This window comes from Pipistrellus hanaki (genome assembly GCF_964339955.1).
Source record: "Pipistrellus hanaki genome assembly, chromosome: 5".
NCBI lineage: Eukaryota > Metazoa > Chordata > Mammalia > Chiroptera > Vespertilionidae > Pipistrellus > Pipistrellus hanaki.
This window is the reverse complement of record NC_140507.1, coordinates 84,593,341-84,619,842: the sequence shown is the minus strand read 5'-3', so window position 1 is coordinate 84,619,842 and position 26,502 is coordinate 84,593,341. Positions and strand designations below refer to the sequence as shown.

General features: G+C 38.3%; 1 protein-coding gene across 4 annotated transcripts in view; it reads right to left on the bottom strand.

Annotated features, from left to right (window-relative positions):
* The window catches only part of PPP3CC (protein phosphatase 3 catalytic subunit gamma), a 75,991-nt gene that overhangs the window by 15,327 nt on the left and 34,162 nt on the right, over nt 1-26,502 (bottom strand). For all 4 annotated transcript variants that reach the window (XM_084884453.1, XM_084884451.1, XM_084884454.1 and 1 more), the window contains exons 5-10: nt 16,937-17,082; nt 13,992-14,131; nt 10,309-10,386; nt 10,128-10,222; nt 4,603-4,728; nt 3,778-3,849 (exon numbers count right to left, since the gene is read on the bottom strand). In XM_084884453.1, the coding sequence (XP_084740579.1) occupies nt 3,778-3,849; nt 4,603-4,728; nt 10,128-10,222; nt 10,309-10,386; nt 13,992-14,131; nt 16,937-17,082 (657 nt within the window). The remainder of the gene's footprint in view (nt 1-3,777; nt 3,850-4,602; nt 4,729-10,127; nt 10,223-10,308; nt 10,387-13,991; nt 14,132-16,936; nt 17,083-26,502) is intronic.

Sequence of the window (26,502 nt, the reverse complement as noted above, 5' to 3'; positions counted from 1 at the left end):
TTTCTTACATTATCTTCAATTTTCTGGATTCTCTTGCCTTCTAGCTTCTGTGGAGGAGTGTCTTCTGGCTCTTTATGTTCCAAATCTTTGACTTGATTCTTGCGATCTTCCCTTCTGTTTTTAGGACTCTGTAGAATATTTTTTATTTCAGACAATGTATTCTTTATTTCTTGTTGATCCCTTATCATTTCTTGTTGACTCCTTATTAATTCTAGTTGATCTCTTTTCATATCCTCATAGGCCTTATCCATCTTTTCTAGGAAATTCTTGAAAAACCTTATAAGCGTAGATTTGAACTCTATATCCAGACGCTTTTTGTCCTCCATTTCTTTCGTTTGTGATCTATTTTGTAGTCGCATTTCGCAGTTACAGATGGGACGGGGTTTCAGGGTGGAGCCTGCAGCTTTGGCTTCCGTCAGCCCCACCCTATGCGGGTCCTTCAGTGCTCGCTGCGGGCGCCTCTGAGAGAAAGGTGCCCTCGATTTTCGCCTGCTGCCAAACAGTCTATGCTCTCCCACAATGAGCCCGGTATTGGGGTTCAGTTCAGTTGGAAGTGGAGTTGGAGGTGGCGTTCACAGCAGTCTGGAGCCCCAGTCTCCTTCCGGCCAGGGCAATCCCGCGGCACAACCGACGGTCCCTTCTCTGGGGGCAGTGTGCGCGCCTCCGGGACCTCCTTTCTCTGCTACCCCGGGGTTCCGCTTTACAGCCCAGCTCCCTATGGCTGAGCCTGAGTCCCCGGGGTCTGGCCCAGAACTGGGGTTCAGAGCAGTCAGGGGCCCAGCACAGTCGGAGTTTTATCTCCTTCCCGCTAGGGAACGCCCGCCAGGCACTCGGCCTCCCTCCTCTCCGGCTCCGTCCTCTCCGCGCGCCGCGTGTCTCCGTACCTTAGGCTTTTACAGCTCCTCCGCGCTTCCTTCTGGTTTTCTCCTTGCTTCTTGTTGTAGGATTTCCAGTCAGTCGACTTTCCTGTAGTTCTGGGTAATGTCCATTTTATATTTTAGTTGTATTTTATTAAAATTGTTGTGTGCGGCTGCGGCTAGTTGCCTACCCGAGCAGCCATCTTAGATTCTCCCGGCAGTTTCTTCATAGAAAAATTTATCATTACAGACTATTTCTTGGTAGGCATGTGATTATTATAATTTCCTATATTGTTTTAATTTGGGTAAGTTTACTTTTCTAGGAATTTATCCATTTCATCTAAGTTTTAAAATTTATTGGTAAAAACTTATTCTTTTAAAAATATATATATTTTATTGAGTTTTTTACAGAGAGGAAGGGAGAGGGATAGAAAGCTAGAAACATCGATGAGAGAGAAACATCGACCAGCTGCCTCCTGCACATCCCCTACTGGGGATGTGCCGCAACCAATGTACATGCCCTTGACCAGAATCAAACCTGGGACCCTTCAGTCCACAAACTGACACTCTATCCACTGAGCTAAACCGGTTTCGGCCATAGTAAATGTTTTTTTAAAAAAATATTTTTATTGATTTATTACACAGAGGAAGGAGAGGGATGGAGAACTAGAAACATCGATGAGAGAGAAACATTGACCAGCTGCCTCCTGTACACCCCCTACTGGGAATGTGACGGCAACCAAGGTACATGCCCTTGACCGGAATCGTACCCGGACTCCTGTCTACAGGCCGACGTTCTATTCACTGAGCCAAACCGGTTTCGGCCATAGTAAATGTTTTAATGGAAGAATATCTGAAAGTGTTTATTTCCTCTTCATTCTTTTTTTTTTTTTTTTTTTTTTAAATTGACTTTAGAGAGGAAGGGAGAAGGATAGAGAGAATCATCGATGACAGAGAATCATTGATCAGCTGCCTCCTGCACACTCCCTACTGGGGATCGAGCCCACAACGCTTGGCTAGAATCTAACCTGGGATCCTCCAGTCTACAGACTGACGCTCTATCCACTGAGCCAAACCAGTTAGGGCTCCTTCACATTCTCGAAGGGTATTTCTACTTGATGTAGAATCTTAAATTACCAGTTAGTCTATTTCAGTGCTTTGAATATGTCATTACATTGTTTTCTGCTTCTACTGTCAGCTTAATTGTTCTCTTTTGAAAGTAATCTTTTTGCTGGCTGCCTAAAGATTTTTTTCTTTCACCTGAGCACTTTTACTATGATGTGCAGCCTAGGTGTTGTTTTCTTTATATTCATTTTGCTTTGTTTTAATTTTTACTTGGCTGCACTTTTTGCTCAAGAACTGGTTTCCTTATAGTCGTCTTCTATCCCATACTTAAAAGTACTCACAAACTCCGCGCTATCTGCTCTGCACTACTCTCCTCTGTATGCTCTAAGTAAGCTAGGCTTTCTCCACTCTACAGAGCTTATCCTAATAATTGGATCACCTTAGCACAGAGCTTGGAGAGAATGAGACAGTCAGAGGTTGTGCTCAGGTACCACCATCCTTCCTGAATCTTCTGCATTCTCAGGTAAGTTAGGACCTTACCTTTAAAATCAAATCTCCCTGTGCCCTGGCCAGTGTGGCTCAGTGGGAGCATCATCCCCATACCAAAAGGTTGTGGGTTTGATTCCTTCTCAAGGCACATATGTAAGTTTCAGGTTTGATCCTCTGTTGGGGCGCCTACTGGAGGCAACCAATCGATATGTCTCTTTCACATTGATGTTTCTCTATTTCTAAGATCAATATAAACAAACAAACAAACAAAACAAAACCTCCCACAATACACTAGGAAAAAAATACTTGGCTACACATTCAACAAAACGTTACTATATTAAGATCCCTCGGAGGCCAAGAAGAAAAATAAGCAAAGATTCACATAACCCAGTAGAAAAATGAGGAAAAGGTATGAACTGACAATTCACAAAAGAGAGATAAACATGGTAAATAAACACACACAGACACACACACACACACAAATATTAATCAGTCAAAATAAAAATACAAATTACAATTTAAAAAACACAGATAATAATTTAATAAAAATAAAATAAAATAAACAAAAATAAAAACAAAAAAACACCAGACTATAAAAAGTATAATGAACAGTATTGAGGAAAACCCTGTGAACTATGTGCCACACAGGAAATGTAAACTGGTACATCCCCTCTAGAGGTTATCTGTATCCGATTTAAAATTTTAAGTACTAATTGACACAGATATTAAATTTCTAGAAATTTATCCTGTGGAAATTGAGAAAATGTTATCGTTCATATCCTAATGTTGCTTTATTTCCTTTCACACCACAGATCAACATCTGACATATTTATTGTCTGTCTTCCCTCCACTAGAATATAAGCTTATTGAAAGCAAGGATCTAAACAGTATTTGACACATATCAAGCACGTAACAAATGTTGGTTGTTGACAGAATGTGCAATATTCTGTAAGATCTATCTGTAAGAGTTCAAAATTATGGACTTAAAAAATATCCAATATCCAACAGCAGGGGATTGGCTAAAACAAAGAATAATTGACACTGACAACTATGTAACCATTAAAAAATTATCTATAAAAAAAGTAAAAGTCATATTATCACATGCTCTCATTTCTGTTAAAAAGTAAAGAAAAAGTAGACAAAAATATATGCACAGATAAAAGCTAACACAGTAAGATGGTATCAGTGGATATGAGATGATAAGATTACAGGTGATGTTTTTCCTCCCTTATTTGTTGCTTCCTATATTCTTCAATTTCTTACATTGAATACAAATCTTTTTTAATAAGAAAATAATTATTCAAAACAAATTCAAACCAAAACCAAAATTTCATTTCTAGTTCAAATGAGGAAAAGGCAAGATTACCTTCAATTTCATCCTCGCAATTCAACTCATCATCAGAGCATATGTTGAGAATGTTAACCAGCATCTCTGTGACTATAAGATAAAGCAAAATAGCCCTGATTTTAAGAACAATAAATTCATTTAAAAAAACACAAATCTAAGTAATTAATAAAGTACTTTTCCAAAATGATGTGAATATCTAAATAAACATACTTGTTAAACATAAATAAAAATGACTTGTCATTAGGCTATTAAGAGTAGCTATAGAGTAGCATTATACTCCTGGTTTACATACAATTTGGGGAGATTACTTGTTCCAGTAAAAGTCTGGAGTCTTTGATGATTCTATTGCATCATTATATGATTTCATTAGACCACTATCCAGAGCCATTTCTTTCACTGATAAGCACACAAAAAGACTTCCTCCCATTTTACAAAGAAGTTAAGCCATCAGGCCAGACCTATATCCAACAGGCTTATTTTATATTTGCATAGCTTTTTTGTATAGGTACACAAATAAAGTTCTAAGGGCATTATTTCCTATTTAAATCTCTTTTATCACTGAAGAAATCACTGAAGGAATGGTATAATGACATGTTATTTTAATATCTTGATCACAGTAGCTCAGCTACATTAAGTGGATTTGTATAATAAGAAAAGCATAAATCAACTAGAATTGTAATTTAAAAACTAATCACATGTCATTTTAAAATCTTTATTAAAAAACAAAGGAAATTAGAAAATATTTTGATAACTTTAAAAAACATTTCTGAATCATCAGGGGGCTCATGCAAATATAAAAGTATGCTAAGATAACTGATGGGCCAGATGCTTTAGTTCTCTTACCTTTCTCTCCAACAAAAGGCAAAGACCACGTGAAAACATCCATAAAGTTTGGAAGCCAGTAGGGGTGTGGAGAACAGTTAAACTGCCTGATATTCATGACATTGTTTTCATATTTTAACACAGCAGCTAAAAAGGTAAAAAGCAAGAAAATCTGGCACAGAGGAACATGACATGGCAACTAGTATGAATTGTATAGTTGTATATTTACTACACAGAATTCAATAACTTAATTTCCATTTGTAAATTCAGGACTTAGTATTTAAGGGCAGAAGGAAAATCTTAAAGCATTTTATATATAGTTCATTCTTTTTTTTATGATTATGCTTGTTTTTATTATTATTTTTTTCAATATCCAAGGATATTTTCCCTTTGATCTTTAGAAAAAGAGGGAGGGAGGGAGGGAGGGAGGTAGGGAGGGACGGAAGAACGAAGGGAAGGAGAGGGAGGGAGGGAGGGAGAGGGGGGGGGAGAGAGAGAGAGAGAGAGAGAGAGAAAGAGAGAGAGAGACATCAAGTCCAAGGCGGGGGATTGACCAAAGCCAGGGAAAGAGCGTGGTATGTGCCCTTGACGGGACTCTTTAGTCCACAGTCCAACAATAACCACTGAGTCAAACTGGCTAGGGCTCTACAGTTCATTCTCTTAAGACTAATCCCAAGGAACAAAGTTATATAAAGAGCTCATATTTTAAAAGTACAAAAGAAACTAAGCTCTGAAACTTCAGAGTCACTGCACAGTAACTACCTATAGAAATCTCAGGTTCCACCTGAGAAAAATTTGCCATAATTTCATAATATCCCTTTACTAGAGACCCAGTACATGAAAATTCATGCACTTGGGGGTGAGGGGAGATACATAAGCCCGGCCTGTGCCCTCTCATAGTCCAGGACCCCTCAGGGGATGTCCACATGCCACCTTAGGCCCGTACCCCGGGGGATCGGGCCTGAACTGGCAGTCAGACATCACTCTGGCAGTCCGGGACCCCTTGGGGGATGTCTGCTTCAGCTTAGGCCCGCTCCCCTAAGCCACAGTCAGACATCCTTAGCTTTGTGGAGGAGGCGCGAGAGGCTCCTGCCATCACCACTGTGCTCGCAACCGTCAGTCCAGCTTGTGACTGAGGAGAGCTCCCCCTATGGGAGTGCACTGACCACCAGGGGGCAGGTACTGCATTGAGCATCTGTGTGCATATAGCAATCGGTGGTCAGTGTATATCATAGTGATCAGTTGTTCCACTGTTAGGGTCAATTTGCATATTAATCTTTAATTATATAGAACTAGAGGCCCAGTGCACAGAATTCATGCACGGGGCAGGGGGAGCTCTCTCAGCCTGGCTTGCCTCCTCTCCATTCCAGGACCTCTAGGGGGATGTCTGACTGCTGGACATCTCTCTTGCAATCCAGGACCACTGGCTCCTAACCACTCACCTGCCTGATCATCCTTAACCGCTCTCGCCTGCCTGCCTGATAGCCCCTAACTGTCTATGCCTCTGCCCCCACCACTGTGACTTTGTCCGAAAGGACATCCGAAAGATGTCTGGTCTATCTGGTCTCATTAGCATATTATCATTTTATTTGCATATTTATATAGATATGCAAAGTAGTTACAAATGCAACTTTCCTTTGAGGGCAAACAGTTCTCACTAAATGGACACAGCCTGTTTTGATTGCCAGAGCCAAAAATTTATAAATTCTCTGGGAGTTTATAAACATAGCAGTTATCTACAGATTATAAACTTGGATTAATTTACAAGGTTCAAAAGTAGATTCAACATTCTCTACATGCAATATAGTGGATAAAAAATGCCCATCTTTCCAATATACAGTCAGTATATCTGTGTTTAATATTAACCAGCCCATAAATTTGTACATATAGTTTGGTATCAAACTAATTTTTTTTATATTTGAAAAGTTTTAATATCCAATTCCTTCATCTTTATCATCAGCAATGCAATGTTGTTTGTATTATTCTTACTGTGATCATAAATAGAATAGGGTATAACAGCTCTCTAGAAATGATAGATATATGTCATCTCCTGGTTTCTGTTTCTTTGCTTATTATAGAAACTCATGCACTGAGCGGGTGTGTGTGTGTGTGTGTGTGTGTCCTTCAGCCCAGCCTGCATCCTCTCCAATATGGGACCCCTCGGGGGATGTTCGACTGCTGGTTTAGGCCCACAGAAATGGGCCTAAACCGGTAGTTGGACATCCCTCTAACAATCCGGGATTGCTGGCTCCAAACTGCTCACCTGCCTGCCTGCCTGATGGTCTGTAACCGCTTCTGCCTGCCAGCCTGATCACCCCGTAACCACTCCCCTGACAGCCTGATCAATGCTCCCCTGCCGGCCCAATTGCCCCCAACTGCCCTCCCCTGCCAGCCTGGTCCCCCTCAACTGCCCTCCCCTACTGGCCATCTTGGATGTGGCCATTTAATGACCACATGGGGATGGACATCTTGTGCAAGGGCATGACCGTCAATTTGCATATTACCTTCTTTTTATATAGGATATAATTTAAGTTATTGAATGTCTAAAATGTACACCATAGATTATAAAGAAAAATACATGAACATAGAATCTCTAGCTCTTAAAAACCTAACACTGACTACAATGTACATGTTCCATTATTTTCATGTATATGTATTTTATTTAGATTAGATGAATATACAATTATTCAACAATTGCCTCAATCTACACAGGAAAAGGAGTGGGAGGTAGGTCTCAACAGTGGATGATTAAAATTAGACTGACTTAGGATATCTTTCCAGTGGACACAAAAAATTGGAATAGAAATCTTTAAAAACCATGACTTGAGGGTCTTTCATATAACCAGTGGAGCTAAGAAATACCTGTGGATACCAATAAGTCTAAAGAATATTCAAGAAATGCTACTGTAGAAGAAAGAGAAGTTGCCTTTTTCAAGAAAAGAGGCACTTGTACGGGGAGTAACTGAGTGTCACCACAGGTTATTTCAGGTGACACATTTTCTGCCTTCCCCCGCCCAAAATGCTTAAGAAACAACCAAGGGGAATAAGATTGTTTTAAGATAAGATTACCGATTATATCAAAGTGGGCAGAAAACTCAGGTAAAATGAACTGTGACTTTAAAAGTTTACTAAAGTAATAACCAAGAACAAAACAAGATTAGGATAGAGCAAAAAGTGAGCTGGCAGTTAGTAGTGACTGCTGCGTTAGGTAGCAATGTTTCAGCTTAGCCCATGACAAATACACTGGGTAATCAATGTTCTTAATAGTAAGGTTAAAAAAAAAAAAAGGAGCAAGAAGGTAAAGTCTTCACAAATATGAAGACTGGAACCACTAAGTATCCTTGAGGAAGTTTAACAACACAAGTAGTGCATACCATTCATAAGGGAAGAGACAAGAACAAAACCAAACTGTTAAACGTTGAAATTATTAGGGGGTGGGGGATTAAAAATGGAATTAGGGAGAAGCAGAACACAGGAGGACAGCTAAAACCCAGAAAAGGATGATAAAAAGTAAAAATAAAACATAAGGCTGGGAAAGAACTTAAGTCTAAAAAATTGCTTTTTAAAAATGGACAGAAGTCATTGAAGAATATACTAAGATGATTGATCCAAATCCAATTTCAATGAGATGTGCCATTTCATAGTTTATTTTTAAACAGAGTAAATGGTAAATATATTGTGGACCTCTTTAAAGTTCTCTCCCGACTGCATATACAAGGTATGACTATAAAGTAATGAGACTTAAGAAACCACTGACTACAAACACACAGACCTTATATCAATGAGATTAGTGTGGTCCTTTGATGTAATCACACCAGGCACAATAACAGTAAAATGCTATAGTATTATATCAATTTACAGTTTGATTGATGATTTTAATTTCATTTTTATTATTCCAACCTATCTCCAACAACCCTATTATGACAGGTATTTTAAAGATAAAGTGAGGCTCAGGGAAAGGCTTTTCAGTGTGAAGTAAACTTAAATGCAAAGTGAAGTTATCTTGTTAACTGTGAATTTAAAATGAACTTCTGGCCGGGACCGGTTTGGCTCAATGGATAGAGCGTCGGCTTGGGGACTGAAGGGTCCCGGGTTCGATTCCGGTCAAGGGCATATACCTTGGTTGCGAGCATATCCCCAGTAGGGGGTGTGCAAGAGGCAGCTGATCGATGACTCTCTCTCATCGATGTTTCTAACTCTCTATCTCTCTCCCTTCCTCTCTGTACAAAATCAATAAAATATATTAAAATGAACTTCTGACTTCTAGCTTAGTGTCTCTTTCAATGCACCTTGCTGCCTTACGGTATTTTTAATTCAAAGATGCTGCCATTACTCAAAATGTTTTTGGAACTTCTCTTTTGGAATTGCCTCCAGAGCCATTTTATAAGCAACACAAAGAAAAGCAGTCTCATTACCTTATAATCATACCTTGTTTCTGAGCCCAAATGGTTTCGACTAGCTTGAACACTCACCTTACTCATCAGTCTGCACTCCGAATGACTTTTGGCTGTTCCAAAAATCAAATCCACCCTCAAAGGACGAAGATTTCCCATCATTGTGGATATTATCAAAAGAATGTGTCGCAGACGCTGAAGGTAATGCCAAAAGAGGAGTTCCAAAACTGTTTGAACATTGGCAGCATTGTTGGAATAAGTGTATAGCCTCCCGAGGCAACTACTTTCAAGGGACAATACTCACTTGAATACATACATTCTGGTATGTTCATTTAAAAGTTCTATTATTTTATAGTCATACTTTTTAAACAACAAAATAGTTACAGAGGCATGAAGTTTTTAGGTGAACCACAGCCCTGATACAAAGCTTAGGAATTATGACTCATAAAAATAAATAAAATAAAGTAAATTTATTTTTTTATTTATTAATTTATAAAAATAAATTTAAATAAAAAAAACTTTAAAAGGATAAAGTCTTAGAAGTAGAGTTTCTGTGCTGAAAGGTGTCTGGATAGCTAATCCTCTTTTTCTATATGGGAAATTGAAGTTTAGAGAGATTATGTGATTTACCTACAGTGGCACTATTATATTAGTTTCTGGAAGGGCTTGGACTAAAGTTAAGATTTTTTTCACTTTGGTATAGTATTCATTCTACCTATACCATTCTTCAACCAGAGCAAATGCACAAACATCAAAACACCAAATGGTGGTATTTTATGAGATAATGTTATAAATATATTAAATTCACTGAAACCAATAATTAATGCTGATAGTTCTAACCGGGACCTGGAATAATTTATCCTTCTTATATTTTGATTCAGTAGTACAAATCACATCTGTTAGGATCATTATTTATACTCACAAACACCTCAAATAAAGGCCAAGAAATCAGAAATTAGGCTTTTGCTTGGTTTTAGTAGATGGAAACCAAGCAAGAGCCTAAATTCTAAGTTTCTTGCCTTTATTTCAATTAAAACCTTTTTCCTTATTTAAAATTTATATATATATTAAAAATATGCATACACATATATGTTAAAATAGAGCTCACATTTACTCACAAATTCAAACTCAAATATCGCTGGACTCCTTTACCTTTATTGTTATAGACATCTAGGTAATTGGGGGCAGAGAAAATTGTAATGAGTGATGGAAAGCCTGTTGTTTGGCTCTTCCTGTACATTCGATACCTGGAAGAGAGATGACAGCCCATCTGTCCTGATATTAAAGGCAAAAACTCTGCAGTGATATTTGGCACAGTTTTAATATAACCTACCCAGCATCTTGGGCTTCATGGGCTCTGATTATTGATAACAAATTATTATTCCGCAAAAAGTCACAAACTGCAGGGTAACTGAAAAAGAAAATTAGAAAACATAAATCCAGAATTAAAACAACTGATTTTTAATAGGAAGGGAATAATTTAGAATGATACAAGTTGAATTTATTTTGAAATTAAGCTCTTACATATCACTGAATTTTTATTAATAGCTTAGCAATCACAATTATGTTTTTCTATTTCACTAATATACCTCATTCTAGATCAAATATGAAGATACAGTAATAGACAACCCTAGTCAGAAACAGCTCCCCTCTGTTAATTTTTGTCTTACCCCATAACAACATCATACCAAAACTTTTCTTGCTATTTGATATGTTAAAAAGTAGCATGGTTTTGTATGTGTGTGTGTGTGTGTGTATTTGTAGGTGCTAAAAACTAAACATGCAATTTTCAAATTGTCAAACTGTTAGAAAAGTTAAAGAACCTACTTATAGCTTCATAGGTAATATCAATACTAAGATAATATAATGCAGCCAAAACCGGTTTGGCTCAGTGGATAGAGCGTCGGCCTATGGACTGAAAGGTCCCAGGTTCGATTCCGGTCAAAGGCATGTATGTACATTGGTTACAGGCACATCCCCAGTGGGGGTGTGCAGGAGGCAGCTGATTGATGTTTCTAGCTTTCTATCTCTAGAAGCAGCCCATGTCCCTGGCTTCCCTGGGTGCACTTTCACAGACACTCTATACAACTTCAAACAACTACCCCACACACATGAATATGCACATCATCCCGACTTCTAGAAAAATTACCAGATGGTAAGCAAAGCTCTGCATGTATCTTTTTTTACTTTAGTGATTATTCCATACCAGTTTACAAAGGGTTATTTTCTTTATTTTTTAATTTATTTTTATTGACTTCAGAGAGGAAGGGAGAGGGAGAGATAGAAACATCAATGATAAACAAAAAGAAAAAAGAAAAGAAACATCAACAATGAGAGAGAATTACTGATCACTGATCGGCTGCCTCCTGCATGACCCCACTGGGGATTGAACCTACAATCCAGACATATGTCCTTGACCGAAATCAAACCCGGGACTCCCTCAGTGCACAGGCCAATACTCCATCCACTGAGGCAAACCGGCCAGGGCCTTTTTTCATTTTCAAAAAACAGCCTCACTGTATTGTCTGGTACATTCCACTGTCTGCAAAAACTAAATTGGTCAATACTGCTCCCAAGGAAAATAAAGAATCAGGGTCCTGTGACCTTTGCTCCCAACATTTTTATCAACTGATCAATAACTCTGTTTTATGTGTGTTTCTGAGTAAAGAAGCTTTATTTAATATATATTGTTGATTCATAAACGTGGAACTTACAGCCAACACCATAATTCATGCCTGAACCAAGTTTAGACCACACAGGTCTTTTCTCTGTAAGGCACATCACAGACTTCTGGCACTTAGCAACACTAGACAGCACTTTGGCACTGTGCTTGGAGCTGTTTTTTTTTTTTTTTTTTAATATATACTTTATTGATTTTGTACAGAGAGGAAGAGAGAGAGATAGAGAGTTAGAAACATGGATGAGAGAGAGTCATTGATCAGTTGCCTCTTGCACACCCCCTTCTGGAGATATACCCGCAACCAAGGTACATGCCCTTGACCGGAATCGAACCCGGGTCCCTTCAGTCCCCAAGCCAACGCTCTATCCATTGAGCCAAACCGGTTTCGGCTGGAGCTGTTTTTAAACAGCAAATTAACCAACCAAAACCGTGAGAAATGTTAAATAGTCCACAAACAGAATACCTGCTTACAATTACGAGAACTGAAACAGAAGGCAGAGCAACTCCTAATAATTCTAACCTCAGCTGGGAGCACATGTGGGGTGACAGATTTTTCGTCACTCTGCACGCACCCATGTCTGTGAATGACTGTGAAAGTGCTATGAGTATTGATTTTGGGGTTACAAGTAAATCTTAACAAGTAGAAAAATCTGCAAATTAGAATTTGTGAATAATAAAGATCAATTATACTAGTACACCCACAGGATTATGATTTAGAAGTAGAACTTTCGGATCAAAGGCCATGGGCATTTATAATTGAGAGATATTGTCAAGTTGACCTCCATAGAAACTGTAGTGATTTCTATGTGCTAATAATAAAGAAGTATTTTAAGCAATGTAAAGAAAAGTAACATTTAAATGATTTCGTATTAGTCTCTGGTAGAGTTGGCAGGAAAGAATGAAAAAAAAGTTGCTTTAAGAATGTTAAAACTATGGTAAAATTGAGGCTTCCTTTTAAATATATATTTTTATTGATTTCAGAGAGGAAGGGAGAGGGAGAGAGAGATAGAAACATCAATGATGAGAGGGAATCACTGATCAGCTGCCTCCTGCATGCCACCTGAGCATGTCCCCTTGACCAGAATGGAACCTGGGATTGACCCTTCAGACTGCAGGCCGACGCTCTATCCACTGAGCCAAACCAGCTAGGGCATGGCTTCTTACTTTTTGTATGTAGATTCCATTTAATTAGTGTATCATCTTAGGCAATTAACAGATTTTTAGGGGACTATATACATGTATTATTTGTCACAATAAAATATTGGGATAAAAAATTTTAGACTTCAGACCAGCTGTTGTGGCTCAGTAGTTGAGCACTGACCTATGAATCAGGGGGTCACATTTTCATTCCCAGTCAGGACACATGCCTGGGTTGTGGGCTTGATCCCTGGTGGGGTCAGTGCAGGAGGCAGCTGATCAATGATTTTCTCACATCATTGATGTTTCTGTCTTTCTCTTCCTCTCCTTTCCTCTCTGAAATCAATATATATGTATGTATATATATATATATATATATATATATATATATATATATATATATTTAATTTAGACTTCAAATTTTCCTATATTTCCCTATTATTTTATTTCATTTGTTTATCTTTATTTTTTGTTAATCCTCACCTGAGAATATTTTTCCATTGATTTTTTTATAGAGAGAGTGGAATGGAGGGGAGGAAAGAGAGAAGCATCGATGTGAGAGTGACACATCGATTGGTTGCACCCCAACCCATGATTGAGCCTGCAACTAGGTACATGCCCTTGGAATCGAACCCACAACTCTTCAGTTAGTAGGCCAACACTCTATCCACTGAGCCAAACCAGCAAGGACTATATCTCCCTATTTTTGAGTGGCAAAGCACAATGAAAGCTTACATATGAGATTTAAGACAACAGCCAACTTCCAGGAATGTCCTGAGTTCACAATGTTCTGTTCTTTTTATATCTTTGCCTATACCAGTAGTTCCAAAAGCTGGAGAGCTTTTCAAAATAATAAGAGGACTCCTGAATCAAAATGTCTGGGGGAAGAGCCAAGGAGTCTTCATTTTTAAAAAAGTTTATAGTTAATGTTTGGCAACAAATTATCTAGATCATTTAGAGTAAAACAACATTAAAGTACTGTTCAATCAGGTTTGGTATATTAAACTTATCAGGGCATAAAACCTACTAACTGTAAACAAAAAAAGAAACAAATAAGAATCTTCTGTCTTCTATTAATAAAAAAAAAATTGAACAAGTCTCTATGCTACATAAATTCAATATATAAAATACTTAAAATAATTTGATTAAGCATATTGCCATTTCCTTTCCCAACTTGGTAACTCTGAGGATCAGCTTACCTGTAAAAATAAGAGCAGCCCCGGACAGTGTTGTGGGAATAGTGCTCCAAAGTCTTTTCGTTGCCATACTCCTCTAAGGGATCAGACCAAAGCAGGTCACACACTGCCCCAAAGGCTGGAGGTTCTTTAAACCTGTCTATCTGGAAGATAAGCAAAAGCCAAAAGAAGAAAAATCATGAAAGCAAAAGAGCTTTTGAAAATTGGTATGGGTAGAAAAAAAAAACAAACCCACAAAAATCCTTTCATTCATAAGAATGTACGGTATTTTCCAGCGTATAAGACGACCCCCCTAATTTTACAGTTAAAACATAGGTTTAGACCTATATTTGCTGTATAAGACTACCCCCCACTTCCGAGGCAACACCAGTTCTTTTTTTTAATAGACCGCCTCTCTGACTCTGGCCAATCTGAGCAGGCTTTTTTTCATTTCAAAAGTCGTCTTATATGCCGGAAAATACGGTATTAGGAGAGAAGGCAACAAGGCCCTAAAGAATTTTCCTGCAAGAAAACGAACATTTAAAAATTTTTGATACACAATTTCTATCATTTTTTATATACAGGATCAGGCAAAAGTAGGTTTGTATGAAAAATGATACAATAATTAATAAATAATAATACAAGAATAAATTATTTCATGTATTTACAACTATAAACCTACTTTTTAATTTTGTTCATTGCTTCATTTTTAAAATAATTTATTATTCAATTATAGCTGGCATACAATATTATATTAGTTTCAGGTATGTAACACAGTAGTTAGACATTTATATAATTTACAAAGTAATCATTCCAATAAATCTAATATCTATCTGACACCATATTTAGTTGTACAATATTATTGATTTATACTGTACTTTATATCCCTATGACTATTTTGCAACAACCAATTTGTATCTCTTAATCCCTTCCCCTTTTCCACGTCCCAAATCTTTCCCTTCATTTAGTGATCATCAACATTTCTCTGTATCTATGAGTTTGTTTCTGTTTTGTTTATTCATGTGAGTTTTTTCAGATTCCACATATAAGTGAAATGATATTTGCCCTTTCTCTGGGTGACTTATTTCACTTAGCATAATACTCTGTAAGTACTTTATGTTGTTGCAGATGGCAAGATTTCATTTTTTTAATTCATTTTTTCAATGTTTTTATTGATTTTTTTTTTTTAAGAGAGAAAAAAGAGAAAGGGATAGAGAGAAATTTCGATAAAAGAGAAATGTCATCGATGGGCTGCCTCCTGCACACCTCCTACTGGGGTTTAAGCCTGCAACCTAGGCTTGTGCCCCAACCAGGAATCAAACTGGTGACCTCTTAGGTTCATGGGTCAATGCTCAACCACTAAGCCATACCAGCTGGTGGGCATAAGATTTCATTCTTTGCGCCAGAGTAATATTTCATTGTATATACGTACCACTTCTTTATCCATTCATCTATTGATAGACACTAGCTGTAAGTTAATGTGGTTGTGGAAGGAGGTGAGTAAGGTACTTACCTATCCCCTATAAACCTACTTTTGCCCAACCTGTATTGTTTTTTTAGATAGATTTTTATTGATTTCAGAGAGGAAGGGAGAGGGAGAGAGAGAGAGAGAAACATCAATGATGAGAATCATTGACTGGCTGCTTCCTGCATGCCTCCTACTAGGGACCAAGCCTGCAACCCAGGCATGTGCCCTTGAGTGGAATCAATCCCAGGACCCTTCAGTCTGCAGGCTGACAGTCTATCCTCTAAGCCCAACCGGCTAGGGCCCACTCTTTATTTTTTAAATAAATATATGTTATCTAACCATTCTGTACAAAAGAACCACTTACATGCTAATCTTACAAGTAGTATGCACTTATTTAATTGGAAAGTAAAATCAAACCACGATAGAGATATACTATTATTTAGAAAGACTGTGAGAAGTTCATGTCAATTGCCTAGATTAGCCAATGTTACCATGAGAGCAGGAAGGGTTTTACAATGATTCTATTCATTGTTTATCTCATTCCAATGGAGATTTCTTTATTTTAAAGCATTCTAGTTTTATTTTGCAAAGGGTTTTCATCCTATGCAATGGAGACATTTCAATATAGATCATTTAACTTATGCCTTTATTCATTGCTGCTGTTGTTAAAAGAATAAAAACAAACAAAAAAACCCCAAAAGAAATAACTAGAATAGCTGAGTGCCAAGAACAGAATTTTTACTAAGTGAAATTGATTAATACAATCAATTCAGAATTATAAAATGCTGGTTATTTAAAAGATAATAAAGTAGAAAAAAAAAATAAGGTAGTGCATGTAGACACGTCTCTTGTCCTGAGGAAGATAACCAGTTTTATAAACAGAAACGTCTTTAATTTTAGTACTTATATGAGAGATGAAATATAAAAAGGTAGAGGAGAGATGATGGTAATGTAGAACAATATAAGTGAGAAAAGACTGGTCATCTTTTTTCAATTATAAAGGTACAGAATTCTGGAAATAATCACAAATCAGGAAGTGTAACACTTAAACTCTTCATCTAAAATGTCAATCCATGAATTTCAGAGCTGGAAGTCTCAGACCATCCATTCTGACTTCATTTCAGAGAAGAAACTGACTGAGGTTGAGTAATTTGGTCAAGTTTACAGGATAAATGGCAGGATAGGGATTAGAAACCTGGTTCCCTTCCTTATGCACAGCTACAAAATTTGAAGTTTCAGGAATATACTAAGAAATGTTATGTTTTTAGTGGTAAGAGCACAGATTTAATTGAAAATTAGAGAAAATTTCTGGAAGATATACAGCAAAATGTCAACTGGAATTCTCTCTCAATAATTAAATCACAGGTGATTTCCATTTGTTACTTCTGATTATTTGTATTTTAAAATATTCAGCAATAAAAACATATTAATTGACTGCAATAAAAAAATCAAGATTAAAAAATATATATATGACCCATGAAAATAATGAAAGATTACTTACTTTAGTAATGTCATCTAAACTAGTAATTTCAGGTGACATTCCACCATGTACACACAGAAACTGCTGATTTAAGAGGGCCGCAAGAGGGAGACAGTCAAATGTATCCATACAAGCATCGTACACGTGTTCAGAATATTTGATTAGACCTATCAAAAGAGGAAAAACAGTCAGAGGAAGAAAAGCTAAAATTTATCATCTATCAAAAAAGATATAGGTCAGAAGGAGATTTGTGAAGTTACTTCAAAGCCATTTATCTCAGGCAAACTGAAAAACATAATCATCTTTATAAAGATATGTTTGAAAAGTTGTGGATAGAGAGCAAACAAACTCTTTCTCCTCTAAAGACAAGGGTGGCCTTGGATTAACTTTCTAGCTCCGGTGAACATCAGGTGAATATCAACTGTGTGACTAGGCAACATCACTTACGGTCAAAGTTGCACAATTACCTGGCAGGGAGCTGTAGTTCAGGGCTTCTCTGAGTGCAGTGACTCATAAGGCATGTCCTTTGCAGGACATTGGAAGCTATGCCAAGAAAGTTTTACAAGAGATATTGTTGCTTGGGATGCATGGGGATTCTAAGCCAGAGTGGCTCCCTAATGTGCCCTATGTGGATACTGTTTCCTTGTACCTAAACTGTGACTTGGAGGGGATGAATGGAAGGGAGGTGAGGCAGCAAATCTCTGGTGTATGTGCTCCTCTGAGGACAATGCCAGTGAAAAGGGGGGCCTGGTGCTGCCCTTCCTGGACAGTCTCCTTCTAAGTAGATGGAGAGCAAGTAAGGTCTGTGGTAATTTTATAAACATGAATATTTTGCAGTTCTAAAGAGACTCCCTGGGATGCTAAACATATATAAATGGAAGCGGGAGTTTCCAAAGTCATCACTAAAATGTCAACCATCTTTTTGTTCATGACTTTTAAGGCTTTTAAGCAAATTATGCCCTGATTCTATTTTAGGTAAAAATGTTCATCTTATTGAATTATATTTTGATGTGGTTGTTATGTTAAGGAAATATCTCCAGTAAGGTCTCCACAGTCATAGAGAAAGAATAGCTTGTGAAGTGATAGCTGAAAAATTCCTTTAGTTTAAAAAGAGAATGTTTTCTTCTTCCATGGCCTTGCATTTCAAAAGGTCAAGCTGTGATTGGAGATGCGCATTGATAGAGAAAGCCAGAAGTCGTAAACAGCAGCCCTCCAGAACTGTGAACTCCTTATATTCTTCCAAGATTCTGTGAAAATGAGACAGAGCCTACAGGGCCAAGAAAATAAAGCTATAGCAAGTGATTCAGATTACCTAGTTGGTAATTATTTCTGTTTATTTTCTTCTTGGAATCGCCAAGCTTTTAGAAAAGACATATTTAAGTAATCAGAGCCAAGTTTTGGCAAGGCTTTGGGGGAAAAAATGAAGGGTAATGGGTCCAGATTTGGGCCAGTGCTATATATGGGTGGAGGAATAACTGGAGAGAGATTCTTAAAAGGAATGTGTAACCAGGGGGCCACTTTGAGGTTATAAGGCTTTCCATCCGTGAATATGAATTTTTTTTTTAATGCTGATACAGGGTGATCAGGGTGTGAGGACTATAAGTTTAAAAACTTTCATAGCATTCTGTATTACCATGACAACAGTTAAGATCATCTATATCACAACATATGCTGATTCTATTATGGCATCCAAGTTGACAAGAGCCATGCCTTATGCTTCTTTGTATCTCCTTACAATTACATTCTTATATCCTGCTTTATATTTGTAAACTATAAATTTTGGTATTTCAAAAAGTATACCCAGAATAGGCCATAAAGTCCGTTGGAAAAAAAGCAACCAAACAAAAAACACACACACCCCATTTATCTGTGGTGAGTGATTGACTTTTTCTCCTGAAAATCCCTGCAGCCAGAGTTTTCTGTTGCCAACAACAATAAGGAATTCCTTTGTAAGAGTCCCAAGTTTACATATAGGCAGGGATTTAAATTACTTATTAATTCATGATCCACACCACCATTTTTACATCAATAAAATGACTTTGACCTTAAGAACGATTCAAAAGAATTCCTTAACCCACTTCCAAAAAAATGCCATATCTAGAGTGAAGGCAAGAAAAAGTGTCTTAACCCATTTTATACTAGTACTAGTAGCCATATGCACAAATCCATGCACCAGTAGCTCTCTGCCAACCTCCTGTGGTTCTCCGCCCACTGCCAGCCTCCTGTAGCTCCTCCCACCCACCCCTTATTGCTTGCTGCCCTGCCCCCTCCTGCAGCTCTCCGCCACCTGCTTGTAGTTCACTGCCCTACTCTCCTGCAGATCCGTGATCCCATCCTTACATGGTCGAGCATTACACCTCATGGTGTAATGAATAATTAGCATATCCCTCTCTTATTATATAGGATAATACAGGAGGTATCAAATCAAATTAAGCAATAAGAAGTTGATGTTAGACGAAACCGGTTTGGCTCAGTGGATAGAGTGTAGGCCTGCGGACTGAAGGGTCCTGGGTTCGATTCCGGTCAGGGGCATGTACCTTGGTTGCAGGCACATTCTCAGTAGGGGGCGTGCAAGAGGCAGCTGATCCATGACTCTCATTGATGTTTCTAACTCTCTATCTCTCTCCCTTCCTCTGAAAGGTCCCAGGTTCGATTCCAGTCAAGGGCATGTACTTTGGTTGCGGGCACATTCCCAGTGCGGGGTGTGCAGGAGGCAGCTGGTCGATGATTCTCTCTCGTCAATGTATCTAACTCTCTATCCCTCTACCTTCCTATATATATTTTATTGACTTTTAAAAAAATCAATAAAATATATATATATTTTTAAAAAATCAATAAAATATATTTTTAAAAAAGTTGATGTTATATTGACACATGAACAGAATAGGTTATAAAATGTTACCATTTTTACTTTCTTGAAGTATATTAATCTATATATATATATAAAAGGCTAATATGCAAAGTGTCTCCACGGGAGTTCAATTAGGAGACCAATTGCTATGATGTGCGCTGACCATCAGGGGTTGGTGTGGAGTGAAAACAGGCCACGGCCAGCAGACAGAAGGCCCCAATTGGCCCAGATCACCACCAGGCCTAGGGGCCTACCTGTACACAAATTTCATGCACCAGGCCTCTAGCATGTATATAAATACCAACATTTTTATTTTCTGATGGGTTAAGTTGAAGATATCTTTTTTTTTTTTTTTTTTTAACTTAGTTTGCAGGTATTTTCTAGAAGGATATGTAATCTCTGTATGGTAACACTGACTATTATATTACATTTATTATTGAAATTTGTTGAAGTTTCACAATGTGAATATGCCACAGAGAGCTAAGTGGTCACAGCATCATGGTCAATGAGTGGAGTCTGGAACCTGAGTGCCTGAACTTGAACCTTGGCTCTGCACACTTTCTAGCCTTGATTTTCTCAAGCATAAAATGGGCATAATTATAATACCTACATATATTATAAGGTTGCTATGAAATTAAAAGAATTTATATATGTAAAATGCTTTGAATAATGTTTGGCACACAGTAGGTACTATGGAAGTTAACCAATAAAGTTACCTCACTTAATCCTCACAGAAAGCCTAAGAAGTAGGTACAAGTATTATCTTCATTAAAAAGCTGAAGAACTTGGCTTATTTGCCCAAAGTTGCAAGCTACTAAGTGGCAGAACTGAAACACAAACCTGTTCATGCTCTTAACATTATTTTTTAATTAAATATTTAATGGGAGACTCTTACGGGTCAAATATATAATTCCCAAATGTTAAATTAGCTTATCCAAGGACTTCATTTTCATGACAAATGTTAAGATCCATCCCATAAAACAATCTATATATATAAAAGCCTAAGTGACCAGCTGACTGGCCAGTAGCTATGATGTGCACTGACCACCAGGGGGCAGACGCTCAACACAGGAGCAGAAACCACAGGCATGGAAACATGGAACAGACTGATGAAACTTAGAGGGAAAGGGGAGGGCAGGAAGAGATTAACCGAGGATCTTATATGCATACTAGAGGCCTGGTGCACAGATTCATGCACCCGTGGGGTCCCTCGGCCTAGCCTGCACCCCCTCGCAATCCTGGACCTCTCGGAGGATGTTGGACTGCCTCACGGGCCAGGCTGAGGGAACCCACCAGTGCATGAATCCGTGCACAAGGACTCTAGTTATTTCTATAATGAAGGAAAAATGCACATCACTCATAAGATCACACTGATACAAATTCTAACTAGTATCAGTAATACAGTAACAAAACAAAATTTTCAATAACGTTCTTTAAAAATAATTTTGAAGGTTATCACTATTTGCAAAAAATTACAACCTGGATTAGCCATTGGTTATATATTTGTTTTAATTTTATTTGTTTTTACTATTTTTAAAAAGGTAATACATTTACATGGCTATATTTAAAAGCTATAGAAGGATACACAGTGCCTCTTACCCCTTCTCTTCAGTATAACTAGTTTCCTGGTGTCTTTACAAAAATAGTTTATGTATAAATATGCAGATATATATATTTATTCTCCTCCTACATTATCCTTTTTTTTAAATATATATTTTATTGATTTTTTACAGAGAGGAAGGGAGAGAGATAGAGAGTTAGAAACATCGATGAGAGAAAAACATCAATCAGCTGCTTTTTGCACACTCTCCACTGGGGATATGCCCACAACCAAGGTACATGCCCTTGACCAGAATCAAACCCAGGACCCTTCAGTCCGCAGGCTGACGCTCTGTCCACTGAGACAAACCGGTTTCGGCTATCCTTTTGTTTTTTACATAAATAGCAGCATATACACAGTTTTACACTTGCTTTTTGTACTTGACATATTTTGGAGATCATGTCATATTTTTGCATGAAGAGCTTTGTAATTATTTTTTTAAATGTGTACACAGTATTTCACTTTATGAATACACCACAACTTAATACACCACAACTCTCTTGCTACCCGTGTTTCCCTGAAAATAAGACATCCTCCAAAAATAAGACCTCGCACATGGAAAGATATGACATCCCCTGAAAATGAGACCTAGCGCTACTTTGGGAGAAAAAATTAATATAAGACACTGTCTTATTTTCGGGGAAACAGGGTACTATAAGTAATGCTATTATGAACAACTAGAAGCCTGGTTATGACTTTTATATTCATGCACTGGAGGGGTGGGTCTCTCAGCCCGGTCTGCCCCCTCTCATAGTCCATGAGCCCTCAGGGACGGAAGGTGACCTGGTGATCAGGGGAAGGCAATGCCTCATCACACCTCTGCTGCTGCCACTGCTGGCAACACAAGCCTCGACCGACCTTGGTTACCTGTGCCTTGGGCAGCCCTGGGCAGTTGGAGGGGTGAGGGGACTAGGGAACTCTGGAGGAAGGTGCGCGGAGTGGCTGGGCCTGCCTTGCTGTGCGCTTGCCACCCTGTTGGGGCTGAGGGGACTGAGCGCCGCCATCTTTGAGAGCAGGGCAGTCAATTATCATATTCCTTCCTTATTGACTGTGGGCGCTGCCATCTTTGAGGGTGGGACAGCCAATTAGCACATTCCCTCCTTATTGGCTGTGGGTGCCACCATCTTTGTGATAGCATGAGGGTCAATTAGCATATTCCCTCTTTATTAGATAGGATGATAAATATTAAAAAAATATATTTTTATTGATTTCAGAGAGAAAGGGAGAGGGAGAGAGAAAGAAACATCCATGATGAGAGAGAATCACCAATTGGCTGCCTCCTGTACATCCGCCATGGGAGTTCCAGCCCGCAACCCAGGCATGTGCCTTGACCAATTAAAAACATGTATTATAGAAGTGCATGTTGGTGATGAAAGATAATTTAAGCAGTGTTAAGTCCTCCTATCTTACCTCCCCACAGGTAATCACTGTAACCAATTTCTTCTGTACATTATATATTTAATTGACAAAGGAGATCACACTATACATGTTCTGCAAATGGTTTCTGTCACTTAACCATATACCTGAACATCTCTTCATATCTAGAGCCACCCTGATCTTTCAACAGCTGCCTCATATTCCATTTTTTAGATATATTATCACTTACTTAAGCAGGTCCTTATTGACATTATCTCTTTTTGTTGTTATTACAATGAACATCCATATAATCCATATCTTTTTTAAAAATATATTTTATTGATTTTTTACAGAGAGGAAGGGAGAGGGATAGAGAGTTATAAACATCAATGAGAGAGAAACATCGATCAGCTGCCTCCTGCACACACACACACACCCCCCCCCCACCACCACCACCACTGGGAATGTGCCCACAACCAAGGTACATCCCCTTGACCGAAATCGAACCTGGGACCTTTCAGTCTGCAGGCTGACACTCTATCCACTGAGCCAAACCGGTTTCGGCTAACTCCATATCTTATTGTCTCTTTGAGTAGACAGTGTGGTAGATATTTCTAAAATGGCCTGCAATGACCTACACCTTTGTATAATCTGTGCCCCTGTGAGTGGGTGGACCCGGTGATATGTTGGAACTCCCATGATGACATTTCCTTACACAGGCCTGGCCTAATCAGGTGGGTGTTTGAAAAGCAGAGGGTTTTCTTCAGCTGGCTAATCACAGAAGAGGAAGGCAGAGAGACGCACTCAGGCAGCCTGGAAGAAAGTACGTCGCATTGTGGAGCCACATGCTAGGAACAGTAAACAGTCACTGGAAGCTGAGGGCAGTCTCTGGCCAAAAGCTAGTAGGAAAATGGGAACCTTTATCCTACAGTCACAGCAATGGGGACTAGTGAACTTGGAAAAAGACCCCAAGCTCCAGATGAAAACTGCAGCCCTGGCAACACCTTGATTTTGGCTCACTGAGACCCTGAGCAGAGGATTCCGCCATACTGTGCCTGGCCTCCTCAACATACTGAAGTAATAAGTGTGCTGTCTTAAACAGCTACATTTGGGGTAATTTGTTATGCAAATTTTAATGCTGTTATGCAGCATTAAAAACACACACAATATAATCTGCACAATAAATTTGTAGAAGTCAAACTGCAGGATCAAAATCTTATTTTTTTAATTTATTTTATTTTATTGATTTTTTACAGAGAGGAAGAGAGAGGGATAGAGAGTTAGAAACATCAATGAGTGAGAATCATCAAGCAGCTGCCTCTTCACACCCCCTACTAGGGATGTGTCCACAACCAAGGTATATGCCCTTGACCAGAATCGAACCTGGGACCTTTTAGTCCCCAGGCCGATGCTCCATCCACTGAGCCAAACCGGTTTCGGCTGGATCAAAATCTTTACAGATATTCCAAAATTGCTCTTCAAATACATTAATTTAAACAAAACTCACCACAGATCCACTGTTTTTAACTCTGATTATCTACTGATTTATAGTGTTTATTGAATAAACTTTATTCCAATAAATCCAAAAGGATGGAGTGATCTGTACTGTGTCTCACCCATCTGTAGCTGACTTTTCTGTCAGAGGGATTTTTTTTTTAAGTGTCCGTACTCTAACATTTCTTATATCTATCTTTCCTTTTTGGTTCTACTAAGAGGAAGAACTGCCATTACAACTACAGTTACTCCAAAATAGGAAGTTTTTGGCAACCAAAGTTAAGATGAACATATGGGACACTACCAAAATGTAATTCATTTGTAAGCAAAGATATTTTTATGGGGGGTGGAAAGGTGAATAAACTCTTGTCTCAGAGAACAAATTTAAAAGTCTTTTCAGTGTTAAATATTCTTCTGGGAATAAAGCTTTAAATATTTTATAACATGTTCCCCCCAAACAGTAATCTGAAGAAAAATATGAACAGGACACAAAGTGAAATCTATAATCAAATTATCAATTATACGAACACCAAAGTAATATTATATGTTCAGGAATATTTAGGGAGAGGTAGATTTTAGAGCCAGACAGGACCCAAGAGATTTAATTTACCTTCCTTGTTTTTATAGAAAACATTCTAATATTTTAGAAATAAAAAAGGTATGAGAGATGCAAATCAAAACAACAATGTGGTACCATCTCACACCTGTCAGAATGGCCAACATCAACAAATCAACAAACGACAAGTGTTGGCGAGGTTGTGGAGAAAAAGGAACCCTTGTGCACTGCTGGTGGGAATGCAGACTGGTGCAGCCACTGTGGAGAACAGTATAGTTTCCTCAAAAAACTGAAAATGGAACTCCTATTTGACCCAGTAATCCCACTCCTAGGATTATATCCCAAGAAACTAGAAACACCAATCAGAAAGGATATATGCACCCCTATGTTCATAGCAGCACAATCTACAATAGTTAGGATTTAGAAACAGCCTAGGTGCCCATCAGCAGATGATTGGATCAAAAAAACTATGGTATATCTACACAATAGAATACTATGCTGCCATAAAAAAGAAGGAATTCTCATCATTTGCAGCAACCTGGATGGAATTGGAGAACATCATGCTGAGTGAAATAAGCCAGTCAATGACAGAGAAACACCACATGACCTCACTCATTTATGAATAATAAAGAACATTATAAACTGATGAACCAAAAGACAGATATAGAGACAGTAAAGCAACAAGCAGACTGTCAAATTACAGCGGGGAGGGGAGGGAGATCTGGGGGAGATAAGAGATCAGCCGAAGGACTTGTATACATGCATATAAGTACAACCAATGGACATGAAACTCTGGGGTGGGTGGGTATGTATGGGGGGAGGCAATGTAAAATATGTACACAGATAATAATTTAATAAAAAAATAAAAGAAATAAAAAAATAAAAAAGGTATAATATTATTTTGTTTTTTAAAATTTAAATATTTTTGTTTCACTGTATAAAATGCTCATGCCCTCTGCCCTGGCCAGGTGACTCTCAGTTAGTTGGAATGTTGTACTGTGCACCAAAAAAGTTGTGAGTTCCATCCCCAGTTGATGCAGGAAGCAACCATTGATGTTTCTTTCTCACATTGATGTACCTCCCTCTCTCTCTCTCTCTCTCTCTCTCTCTCTCTCTCTCTCTCTCTCTCTCTCTTCCCTCTCTCTCTCTCTAAAATAAAAAGAAACAAACAGTCAAAGCCGATTTGGCTCAGTGGTAGAGCGTCGGTCTGCGGACTGAAGGGTCCCGGGTTCGATTCCGGTCAAGGGCATGTACATTGGTTGCAGGCACATCCCCAGTAGGGGGTGTGCAAGAGGCAGCTGGTCGATGTTTCTCTCTCATCGACGTTTCTAGCTCTCTATCTCCCTTCCTCTATGTAAAAAATCAATAAAATATATTAAAAAAAAAAAAAAAAGAAACAAACATATTACTGGGTGAGGATTTAAAATATAAAAATAAAGCCGTAGCCAGTTTTGCTCAGTGGATAGAGAATCAGCCTGCAGACCAAAGGTCCTGGGTTCAATTCTGGTCAAAGGCATATACCTTGATGTAGGCTCCTCCCAGGCCTCGGCCCTAGTCAGAGCTCGTGCAGGAGGCAGCCAATCAATGTGTTTCTCTCACATCAATGTTCCTCTCTTTCCCTCTCCCTAAAAATCAATGGAAAAATATTCCCGGGTGAGGATTAGCAATCAATAGCAAACATAAAATAAAATATAAATAAATAAATAAAATAAAAATGTTCATGGTATCTG